Here is a 13,111-nt window from a genome sequence, read left to right as displayed (position 1 = left end):
AGACGTCGACAAGCAGGCTGTTGTTGTTTCGTAGCAGAAAGTTCGCGATCGTGCACTGCACTTCTCGTTCGAAAGCTACGTAAAGGAGTCTCGAAAAATTGGGAAATGTATCGGCTCTCCCCGACAACTGTCAAAAGCACAATATCGCGTCGTCTCGCGCCGACAGTTGTGAATTATTATTCGCGTCGCGATTGATAAATAATAAACGGCGCACGTTGGAGGATAAGAAAAAAACGCGATAGGCGCGATAACAATGGGACGTGCATCGACGACGACGACGACGACGACTACGAAACTTATGCAGCTTATACAGTTTTCTTGCGTGCAACAGTTGAAAACGATCACGCGATGAGTGATTCGATTCGAAGGGGCCAAAGACAGAGAGGACAGAACCTGCAAACGGCACACACACACGTGTGCGCTACTTTTGTTTTTGAATCATCCGACCGCATCTTGTTAATTGCACACTGAGTGTGAATGCTCGCTAACGAGCTCCTGCCACCTCGTGTCGTGGTAACGTCGCTTTTGGTCGTTGCATCGTGCGGGAGACCCATCGTTGCTGCCGGCTCATGGAGGATCGATACATTGATATCGATAACACCCGTCATTGATCTCGATAAATATATTATAAATACACGACTGCACCACGATGCATCGATTCATGCAGTTTTCCATACTGTTGATGGTATTTTTTGAAAATATCATCAACGTACCAGGATCGAGTCACTGGGTCGTGACGGACGATGGACTAATCCGATCTATGGTGAGTAACTCGAGTGTCATATTGTTTCCATTGTCGTTTCGCATGATTGACTGTAGACATTTGCATTTTTATTGACACCTGTCATTGTTCTTTTATAATATGAAATGAGACCTGCAAATGCTTGTCTTAACTTCACTCATTGTTAAAACAATTCGAGGTTATCGAACTGATAACAAAGTGTCTGCTGTCTACAGTCCCATGTTCATTCTTAGAACCCTTGAAAATTAATCTATCATATATTTATCCTGTTTAATTTGAAATAATTTTTACATTTGAAAATTAATAATTTTTTTGGTGTTGACAGGGAATTTCAAAATTTCAAAGAAATAGAGAGTCCTATGATCTTATAACATTTTTGGATCAAGCAAACAAGCAAGATTCTGTCAACGAACTCTTGAGAACCATGAAAGAAAGAAAGGCAATGATCCATAAACTATTTAGAGGACTACATTCTGCATCTGAGGTGGAAAATGGCCTGCATAAGACTGATCACGATTGTAAAATGACAGAAAAATATGATGTTGATTTAGATATGCATCAGAGCATTGTGATGGATGGTGGCTTTAGAGATGGAATAAAGTAAGATTTTAGCTCAAGTCAATCAATCACTGACAACTATAAAATTAGAAAATGATATTTTAATCTATTTTTCAGAAGCGAGGATTTTGGTTTAGAAGAAATGCCTATTGATAGGAAAACAATGGATCCAAACTGTACAGAAACTTTCCCATTGAATTTCCATATGCTCACTTTTGAACATTTACAAGTAATATATATCTTATCTTTATTGTGTATCAGATTAACAAAAATTAAACCAGATTTCTAATTACCATCTGTTTTATTACTTTTTTTTAGGGTATGCGAGATAGAAGGGAACTTACTCAAAAACCAGAAAAAAGTCTCATGAAGTATATACCACCTTTTATGGAATTAGAAGATCTAGGAAGTAAAATTGCTCATGGATTGAAACAAAACAAAACTTCTTGGCTACATTTAAACTTAGCTAGTATTTATTGGAGGATAAAAGGGGATGCTTACAATGCTATAGAATGTGCAAGAAGAGCAGTTGTGAAAGCTCCTAGGTATATTATCATTTTAAGATATTCAAAACATGTTAGACATCAATTTAGTATATTTTACTTATATTAATAAAAACAATGTTAATTTTTTTTAGGTTGTACAGAGATATACCTTTATTAAGTGTAGGAGGGATTTTACATGCTACAAATTATTCAACAGATGCGGTAACTGTTTTAAATACAGCCATAGATTACAAGCCAACTGAAAGTCTACATCACTTGGCTCTTGCAAACGTCTATGCACATTTAGGAGAATATAATAAATCAATTGAATGCTATGATAATGCTCTGAAACTAAACCCTCGTCTCGACGTTGCTAGAGGGGCTAAGCATCAAATCCGTTGTAATTTAAAATTGGAAAATTTATTGAGTGCTTTACATCAGTATGTTTCATCTTTATTTTACTTGATCGAAACTGATACAAATTTGTTATGACTAATTTTTAATATTTTAGACAATTACTGGATATATTGGCAGAGCTTCGAGCTTATCATAGTGAACAGACTGAGTTATTAAGTTTTCAAGAAAAAATTTTATGGGAAGATTTGAAACAAATGCCATTTTTGACTACCCCAGAAGGTATTCTGGATGATGAGTTTGACTCTTTGTTATCAACGAGAGGTCAATCTTGTATGCAAAGGGGCGAAGATCAATCAATACTTTCTTGCGATGTTGTGTCAGAGAGGCAAGTGTTCGCCCAGAAATTGCAGATGGACCTTCAAGTATTGAAAAATTTTGAAAATCGAGCCAAAGAAATACGGGAACGTATGACAAAGTCAAAAACAAGCGAGGGTAAATTATTTTCTACGTTATGTTGTTTTCCGGAAATGATTGTATTTGAATATAAATTATTATTATTTTTTTTAGATATATATGAACATTTAATTCAACTACCGGATTATTCAAAAGTTTCTTCGGTATTTATGGATCCAACTGACAGGCCTAAATACCATAATTTAGAAATAAAAAGGTCCGTTCACGAATTTGAACAGACCAATTGGCCCAAAAATTCATTATGCGAAAATATGATGCCTTTTACCGACGTGAAACAATATATCCCAGTTTACTTACCACCAGAAAATAAAGGCTTTGTGTAAGTTTTATTTTTATCATTGATTAATTATTTTCTCAAACCTGACCACTCATTTGCCATTAATTGTACAGGACTTACTTATTCGTAAATGAATTGATCGGAATGAGTTCAGTAAAGGAGCATCCACTGCCCTGGTATCCACCAATTTGTAAGGGATCAAAACCGTTCAATCCAAAGTATATTCCAGCCGAATTGATTAAAGCTACAATGGGCTACAATAATCTGCCTGACTCGAGTTTAGCTCCTCACCTCACGGCTTTAGTGGAAAATTCCGAGCTATCCGAGATCGGTCAGCGCATTCTAACTGCTACTAATTCCGTAAGTATCAAATATACTAGTGCATAAAATGATTCATTTATTGTAATGACTGTTTGCTCAATACGACAAGTACACATTTACAAATAGAAGCAGCATTGTAAAAAGTTCAATGACTCCTGTTGCAGAAAGTCGCCGCGCCGTGGGTATTATCGATGCTCGCCTCGCTGTACTGGCGTATCGTCGGGAAACCTCGCAACGCCCTAGACTGCCTTCAGCTGGCCCTCGATACCGTACCTGACAAATTCAAAGACGTTCCCCTCGTTAGCGTAGCCTCGATTAGTCACAAATTCAGCCTCATCGACAACGCGCTGTCCGCCGCGCAAGAGGCCTACAAGACCAATCCCGTCGAGGTACGAATTAACGATCAATTTTTCAAACGCGCGATTAATTATTTAAATATAACGATCGATTTTTTAATTGCACAGCCGATGACCAACTTCATGTACGGGACGTTGCTGCATCTGAAGGGAAACTATTCGGGCGCGATCTACCACTTGAAGCAGACGCTGCGCGTGGAGCCGGACGCCATGGACGGCCGAGCTCTGACGATACTTCAGACGATCGCCTGCCAGCAGAGATTGATCCAAATTAAAACAGGTGATTTCGGTGGCTACTACTGACGCCAGCCACGTAACGATTGTTTTGCATTTCTTCACACAATCGGCAGTTTATGTTTATCCTATATATGTACTTGGTCTCTGGTGTCGGGTATTAACCTGTCATTAACATTTCTCTCCGATTTACATTTGCATGCGGTGTTTTCTCGCTGTCCCGCGTGTCCGCGCGTGCATTCTCGCACGACCGTAGACGGTTTATTGGGTTAATCGCTTTCTTTTCTAAGCCAATTTTTCTCATTCGGCATGACCATAATAGGTTTCCGATACCTTTGAAGTGGGGCTGCTCTGCGGGAGCGAAAATGTATTTTATTTATTTATTCAAATTTTTTTTTTCCTCATAGGCTCGAAAAGCGATGACACTGCGACGTGGTGCATTGGAATCACTGATTTGCCGGATAAATTCGAGACCCATCATACTCGGCTAGACGAGAGTATTTTGTGCGATAACGACGGTAGAAATTGTAAACGCGTTCAATGTTTCGCCGTTCAAATTGACCCCGATACGTTGTTGCCTGATGTCTAATGTTTTGCCTTAATTACGTGATATTAAGACTTGAAAAGTAAAACAAACAAAAATAACTGACCAAAGGAGTTGCAACGAGTTGACTCATATAGAAAATATATTACTTATTATAAAAGTTGAGTTGAATGAGTGGGTTATCAAGATGATTGAATGATATTTTGTATGAAGCATATTTTTATATTTCTGAGAATATAATTCAAGTTTAGAATATTTACGATGTACTTGTTAAAATAGTATAAAAAATGTTTCTGTTGACTTTACATCGATGTATCTATTGAAAAGGATACATTGTAACTAGTTCCTCAAAACAGTTCGTATAAACTTAATTGTAACTATAATTTAAACTGATAATGCAGGCATTAGTTTTAGACGAGAGAAGGAAGTACATAGTTAACACTTGAAATGTTTATGTAATCCAAGTGCAATTTTAATGTTTTGCATTTTTTAAAAAAAAAGTGATGTAATTTTTATTCATACAAATTAAATATCTTTAGTTTATTCATTGTAACAATGATGTTCATCAACTGTCATTTTTGTATACAATTACAAATGATCTTATATTTATAGCGGTTGAAAAAAATTGTTACGGACGATTGAGCTTTGAAGATGGATCCAGTGTAACGTCGATCGAATTTTCTTTGATGTACGTGTGTCAAAGGGACCAAACGATGCTTTTTCGTGCACGAAAACATCGATTTAGTCTTGATTTTTATTACTTTGATTTCTTGTGGTACACGTTGTTTTCGCTACTTAGTTTAAACCGAAAATAAAAAAGAGAAAGCTTAATCTTACGTTTTAATAAAACTGTTTTGTTACAATTTCAAATTATTTATTTTACAATTAAAAGTTATATGTGCTTTATAGAAGAATATTTTATACGAACGAGTTTCGGAATGTGCAACGAAAAGAGGCCGCGAATTGCATCGATTTTTAACGAATGTCTGTTAAGCGGGCTATGTCGTCTATTTTCTTTAAATAAAAATGAATGATTCAACATAGACCTGAACCAACTTTGTATCAATTTTAACCCTCTCACATAAATCCATTCCATTCAACGAGTTCAGCGAGCGAAGACAAAACCGGAAATACACGTGTGTGCCACCGATCTTCGATTTCATTTCAAAAGTGGCAAAAGGCGGAAATGCACATTTTATTCTTACGTACATATGCTTGGGCGCATATAAAGCGTGCGTCGCATCGGTCAATAATGCCGCGGTGGGACTTCGCTACAATACATAACACACACACATCGAGATAGGTGCATTTGTCCCTTTCCGCCCGTTGGCTTCCGCATGTATACTACACTACACCGATATCACGTGTTATTACGTACGATGTGTATTTCACCCGGAGTAGAGAAAAAAAAAACATATATCGCACGACACTCGCGTGTCTGTCTGGTGTTGTTCATGCGCGCCTCTTCGGTGTAGTATCCCATTTCTTCGCTTACTACTATCCGTTGCTGCTGCACTCGCATGTATATAGAGGGGACGAACGGGTGTGTAGTATATATATATATACACGTTTGACTCTTTAAGCTGTATCAAGGAAGCCCCATCATAGCCGCTGTCACACGCACAAGAGTCTTATGTCTAATCTTGTGCAGTGGCCAGCAGCTGCACTGGGGTCCATCGTAAAAAGAACGATATTTGCATCGTTTTTTTTTTTTTTTTCATTTATTAGTTGCAGTTGTTGACCCGCTGTTGTAGTTGATTGACGACTCGATCTGAAAATCGGCAAATTCTTGGTTAATAACATTTCAAGCTATTCTATTATCATCGTACAGTATCAAAGTATATTTTTTTACAGATAAACTTTTCGTTCCCAACACTCGACGCGGTCGCTCATACAGCCCTTAATTATTCATAATTCCTCAAAGTTGACAACATAATTTTTCACTCTTACACGCATCTCATGAATAAATCTCGTAGAGCAACTATTTCTTTCTTTCTTTTTTTTTTTACATCACCAAGCACCAGTTAAGTCGCCGAGTGAATGGTATATGCCACGACGCGATATTATTAAGTTTCTTGTTCTTTTTCACGCATTGAAACGCGACGGTGTCGCGACTTCTTCGTTCTCGGTATCGGCGCGAGTGCATATGAATAAAAGTCGAGGCTCATCGCGTACACGTCAAAAAAGGTGTCGTTCGACGACCGGATCCATTATAAATACAACACACGGTAGGTATCGCCGAGAGAGTCTTGGACTAGTCGGATATATAAGTCGTCGCGAGTGTAAAGACGTCGGTTCGTAAGATACGTCAATACTCCTTGTAACTTTCGATGTGTCTTTATATGTGTGTGTATCGTATGGTACATACAAATGTGTCATGTAGCGATCATCGAAAATCTATGTTTCACCTTTTTTTTTTTTTTTTCAAAAAGAAACACTCGGCCGTTTGTCGCGTATCGTTACATTATTGGGTCGTAAATAAAGAAAGCGGCTAAATCGGCTCGGTTTTCTCGCGTTATTGTACGAATGCAAAATTCATCGACTTCGATTTCACCCGGCGCAGCGCGAAGTTTGTCCCACGCGACGTGCACTCGTACATAAATTCCATGGGATAATATACATTCGCTCGATACAACTTATTTGTATAGCAGTTTTCAAAAGTCACAACTCTGGAGCTTTCGAGCTTTCACTCACCTACATGTGCACGCAATCGCGGATGGAAAATTCAAACGTAGATGAAAAATTGCGTTAACGAAAAATACGAGTAGAGCGTCAAAAATTTCGTGAGTCGCGCGCGTGTGTTGCAATCAATTACCAACACCGATTGTCTCCCCCAGGGGTGTTTGCTCTTCAACGAGCTGTATAATTCAATTTTTGTATAGCATAACGTCACCCGCGATCTCTGCATTTTTTGCATTCGCACTTGACTATACAATAATAATAATAATAATAATAAAACATCGTCACGACAGGATCGCTCATTATTTATGACGCAAGACCTAAAAATGGATTACTTATCGATATTTTTTTGTGTTCTATACGTCTTACGTAAGCGATGCGCTTTTCTTTCGTTCAAACACATCAATAATTTTTTCAACCACGCGTTAATGTAAAAACGATCGGTTCGTATATCGACGAATAAATCGAGCTGGACACTTGCGAGCCCCGACGAGTGCATTAATAAGCGCCGATGTTTTTTTTTTTTTTTCACTACACACAAGTACATACGTGTATACGTACTATTCAGCAGTAGGCCACGATACATAAGTTATAGCCTTAGGTTAATCGATTCGTTGGTCGTAATACGAGAGCGAGCCAATTCGATATATGCATGCATACAAGTACCTACGTGTGCTGGTGGTGGTGGTGGTGGTAGCGCTGGACATAATATCGTTCGTCGGATATTAAAATTTCAATTTCAAGACTTTTTAATCGATACGAATTACCAACTTTTTGTCGTTTGTCTACGGTTAAATGAATTATTCTTCACTTTGGCTTCCGGGTCACACTCGCACAGATATGTAACGTGTATACACCATGTTTTTCTTTTTCTTTCCTTTTTCCGAGCCGCACGAAAGCTACCGTGCAGAGTCGCGTCAGCGAGAGCGAGAAAAAAAATTGAATTTCGTACGAGTACCGAGACACAATGCTAAAAAAATATTTACAACAAACGAATGGATTCGGCACGACAACGAGCACACCACTGGCAGTGGCTCGGCGTTCGAGCCCGGCTTTATATACCCCGGGGCGACCACGTGGTCGGCTCCTTAATCCGTTGACCAATGACGAAGCGCCAAGAGCCCCGCACCGAAAGAGAGCCGCTGCCACCACCGAGACGAGGCACCGTGTGGGCGGACGCTCGACGCGCAAAATTATCGGCAGCGCGCGATATGTAAAACCTCCGTGTCCGTGTATGCTCGGCGCACCAATGGATTCGCTCGTTAACCGTTGCTTTCATTTTTTTTTTCATTATAATTGTTTAACCGATATGTTTTTAAAATTTACAATGTTTCAATTAACTTGATAAAAATGTCAGTCTCTAAAGTTATAAACATAAGATAGCAATTGAATTTTTACAGAATACAAGTCTGATCTATCGTAATTCTCTTTTTTTTCTGTTACACCGCTTCGACAAACTACAAGTTGTTATAAATACACACGATACACATTTTTCTTTGTAGAGCAGCGAATCCTTAAAAACGACAAAGTTAGCTTCGGTAGTTTTTTTTTTAATACGCAATATATATTCTCGAGCTACCTCGTTCTAATTAACAATCGTCATGTTCTCGTTATTTTTTTTTTTTTATTTCTTCTTTTCAAAATTCGCTCTTTCTCGACACAATTGCTGTTCAGAAATATAAATTAATTTTTTCTTCATCGACTCAGCTCATTACGAGGGCTATGGTCAGTCAATAATCATTCATGTAAACGAATTCGAGCCTCTCTCTCCCTCTTTCTATATGGGCAAGTCATTCGAATCACTCATTATAGCTGTCGTGCGTGTACATAACCGACTTCTCTCTCGTCTCGTCTAGTCTCTCGCGAGTTCATAACGGGCGAGCGCGGAGTTAAAGTACGTAACACTATATCGCGCCCCGGGCAAGCGCGCACACAATATTATAAGCTCTCGAAGCGGAGTCGACGACGACGACGACACTTGGCAGGATTCGGGCTTATACGGGCCCCCCCGTCGGGGTTTCCACGCACTCCCTTCGATGTGTATTATATACTTGTTCTTTTTTTTCTAGCTTTTTCTCGTTTTCTCTCTAGTCTCTCTCTCCGCGACGGAAACAGATAACTTATGGCTTATATGCAGTTTACGGTTCGATGCAGCTTCGTACTTATAATAGTATAAATGCATTCGTTGCGTATACGTAGAATTGTTTGTAAAGAGGTAAGTTGTAAAAATACCTGAGGATGGACTGGAGATATAGGTCCGCATCCGTCGATCGTCGATCGTCGCTCGTGTTGGTTATATAGGGAACCACCTTAAGTTTATGCCATATTTCATATCCCAAATGTACAATGAAATAAGACAGAAACATAAGACGGCTTGCCTATTTTATTAAATTTTTCTTCGATCTTCGATCTTCTTTCCGTGCAGCTGCAGCAAATCTTCTTGGACAAATTGTTCTTTACAATAACGTAGAATACATAAGTTAAAAAATATACATTTCCGTAACGCACATCTAGACGAATACAAAGGGGGATGATCGTTATGTAATGCATACACGAGTGCTAGAGTCAAATTCGCGTCACCGCAATGAAAGGGGACGATATACGATTTTGTGCGCAGTGCACACCCCCGGCAGCCTGAGTTACCGAGTCAGATCTCTCTGTAGCCGATCGTGTGCGAGTCCGCGCGTGCAGGTGGTGTCAGCGACCCGATTCTTACGTTTCGCCTAGCCGCGCGTGGCTCGCGTGAAATAAAAGATGCGCTTTTCCAATCGATATTATAATGTGTACGCTATATGCGGCGCGTGAGAAGATAGAAATAAACATTTATTCTTTTCAATTTCATTTCAGTTTAAACTTTTTCGAAACCTTACGATTTCAAAAATATTTGCTCGTCCAGCAAAACGAGAAATCAATGCAATCCTTTTTCCATGTAGCTTACGTAGAACGTATGTTTTATATACAGATTCGTCTGAACGCGCAAATCAAAGCCTCTTTCCTATCTATCTATATCACATATATATCGATGCGAGCATTGCCACGCCGAGCGGTGTACACGTATATATATATATACACGAGTCAACGAGGTGCATAAAGAAGCCCCTCGTTCACGCTCGCGCCAGAGAGAGAGAAGAAGGAAAGGTAAACTGGATTAATCCCCGCGAGCTCGGGGGCCAACGGGAAGCCCCGTATACACACACGCGCGCGGCTATGTGTATTATATTATTATACCTGAGTTTTTCGCTCGTTTGCGTACATAATATACGTATACGTACGTTATACGTATTGCGATACATCGAGTATATAGCCTAGATCGTCTCGTCGTTGTAATTATCCATCGCGTATACATCTTGTAATGACACGTTATAATGCCCCCCCAACTATAGCTCACATTTTTCATATAATATATGTGACTCGAGTTAAAAAAAAAGGTAAATGCCTGCCGGCATGAGGGCAGATTTTCCAGCGCTCTATACCTGGAAAAAAAAATTAAAGTTAAAGAGAAGAAACGAACGAACGAACGAACGAGCTACAACGCAATGCGAGCATGCATAATGCCAATTACACGTCGCTGAGCTGCTTTCTACCTCTACCACTGTGCGCAGCGGAGATTCTACGATTTTTGCGTGGTGTATGTAATACGCGATGATGTTTTGTGGCTGCATTTTTATGTATTTTTACAACTGGATGAGTTTGCTGAATTTTTGTAAAATGTAACTGTATAAAGATGATACTACATTCTCATAAAATTCGAATTCGTTTATGCTATACTTCGATGCGTAACAAAAGTAACACGATCCACTCTAAAGCATGTATTATAAATATACAGTTGAAAAGAAGGGAATTCAACTTTTCTCTCTCTCTCTCTCCGGTACTCTACATCAATTTACGTTGGAGTTGAGCTCTACACATGAAAATCTTTATAGCGACATATACAAGTAGTTCAACTTTTATAATAGTCGGACGCGAGCACAGTCGATATCAAAAGTTGCCAACCGATATTATTACGAGAGTGGAAAAAAAAGGCACACAGTACGTAATAACGATCATCATAGAAAAGTCCAGCCACGCCATCGAGCAGCGAAGCGAGGTAACGTACAAAAGAGAAGAAAAGGAAGCTTCGTTACCCTCTGGAATCGATGTGTATGTAACGAGCAGTATCGGCTTTACCTGTCGTCGTTGCGGGAGCTTTTGTGTATAATATATATTGTACGGCTGCACTGCACGTCGGAGAGTATACAACGAAAGCTGCAGGCGCGTCTTTATCGACCTGGCCAGATAGTGTAGTTGTTCTGTACCACCTGTGCACGCTTCGTTCACACGAGTCGATTTAAAATTCAAAAAAATCGTTTACTCGAGCTATTTTTTTGCTTTTAATCGCCTACCTCCAAAAAAACTACGCAAGTTCAAGATATTTCTCAAGGTACGATTCATGCCACCACGAGCGAAAGCACACATTTATCTCACGCGTCCTTGGTCGCGCGCGAAGAGCAGCAACGCGAGACTCGACTGCATGCACGCAGGCAGCAGCAGCAGCAGCACCTCTGGCGCTCTCGGCCGAGGTCGACCTCCTCTCACACGGACGCACCCACACACACACACACACACACACGTGGATCGTATAAACACGCGCTCCGCTGCACCACCCGCAGCAGCAGCAACCAACGGCGACGGCAGCTGCGGCGGCGGCGGCGGCGGTGGTGACGTCATTGCCGCCCTCCGATGACGTCAGAGCGCCAGAGAGAGAGAGAGAGAACTCCCGTTGCAGCTCGCGCCCGTTATCAGCAGCAGCAGCGGCAGATATATATTTGTACATAAAATAAGTAGGTGACTTGGCGCAGCCGCGACCCCGGACACTGAACTCCATCCCGATCCCTCTCCTCCTGCTCCTCGCGCGCCCTCGAGTGCGTTATATTCGTATAACGCGTCTACCTGCGTGTCTCTATATGTTTGTGTGCGTGCGTACGAACGATTCGGACACTATTATATATGTCCAAGAGACTGTTTTATATGAATATATCATGATGGTTTATGGGGGCTCGCGGGCATCAACTATTCATCGATGCATATGCTATATATATATGATATATCGTGTTACGCCATTGTTCCAATGAACTTACGAGGAAGGTATACAACGCCGTTAAAAATATATTTACGTTGAAATTTATGTAAATGTTAAAAAATAACTTTGTAGTTTTACGAATTGTAAATATATTTTTGAGAAGATCTGTAAAAATGTCACTTCAAATAACGCTCGGCCTTTTTTAAGTTTTATACAATTATCTTTACTATACCACTTGTGGATTTACGGAAGAAGGTACTCGCCATCTAGCGGTAAAGGTTGGTTTTAATTTTCATGCATTTTTTTTTCGTACAATTAACGCAAAAACTAAAACGAAGTATTGAAACATTAATCCTCAATTAAAATGTTTATTTTCTAGTATAGAATAAAATCCCTTCCGTCAATCTTTTCATTAATCGTACTATATCTAATTGCATTTCGCGAAATAAATAATGGGTACCTAACATCCTGAACCGTTCAATCTTGCCGATTTTCTGCATTTAGACGAATTTTTTTCTCTCTCTCTCAATCTCTTATCCTCGAAGTGCGATTGCCAACGATCTCTCGAGATGCATAACACGTAATATATAACGCATTTGTGTGTAACTGTGTGTGCATCGGCTTGTATCTATATATCGTTCGCCATATGCGCGATAAAAATATGTCAACGAGCTCGGGTCTACTATATATCGCAAACTAGTCTTCACATACACGCGTGTGTATGTGGATAAAATTTGTGTCCGATAGTTCAGGCTGGTCAGCACATCGATTGTCATACATAACTCTATATCTCGATATTACAAATGAAGAAAGAGTTTATAGATATCACTGGAATTAGACGCGATTATCTGCGAGCAACGATTATACGATTCGACATTTTCTCTCATTCTTTTTTTTTTCATCGTATCAGCTCCCAACACCGAAAGCTCCTCTTTTTTTTCATCCCGCGCTGCACGACGTTTCAAAATACATCTGATATAAATTTATCGATTTCTTCTTTCTTCGTACCTATATAATATTTTTTT

General features: G+C 39.7%; 1 protein-coding gene across 1 annotated transcript; it reads left to right on the top strand.

Annotated features, from left to right (window-relative positions):
• The first annotated feature begins 9 nt into the window (after positions 1 to 9).
• LOC106659945 (tetratricopeptide repeat protein 17) lies at positions 10 to 5,179 on the top strand. Its single transcript, XM_014382730.2, has 11 exons — positions 10 to 763; positions 1,068 to 1,342; positions 1,418 to 1,529; positions 1,619 to 1,845; positions 1,938 to 2,225; positions 2,297 to 2,634; positions 2,710 to 2,935; positions 3,007 to 3,253; positions 3,379 to 3,603; positions 3,679 to 3,850; positions 4,212 to 5,179. The coding sequence occupies exons 1-11, from the start codon at positions 650 to 652 to the stop codon at positions 4,391 to 4,393; spliced, it is 2,406 nt and encodes an 801-aa protein (XP_014238216.1). The 5' UTR covers positions 10 to 649; the 3' UTR covers positions 4,394 to 5,179.
• The last annotated feature ends 7,932 nt before the right edge of the window (positions 5,180 to 13,111 follow it).

This window comes from Trichogramma pretiosum, unplaced genomic scaffold (genome assembly GCF_000599845.2).
Source record: "Trichogramma pretiosum strain Unisexual culture from Peru unplaced genomic scaffold, Tpre_2.0 scaffold19, whole genome shotgun sequence".
Lineage (NCBI taxonomy): Eukaryota > Metazoa > Arthropoda > Insecta > Hymenoptera > Trichogrammatidae > Trichogramma > Trichogramma pretiosum.
This window is presented reverse-complemented; position numbering and strand designations above follow the sequence as displayed.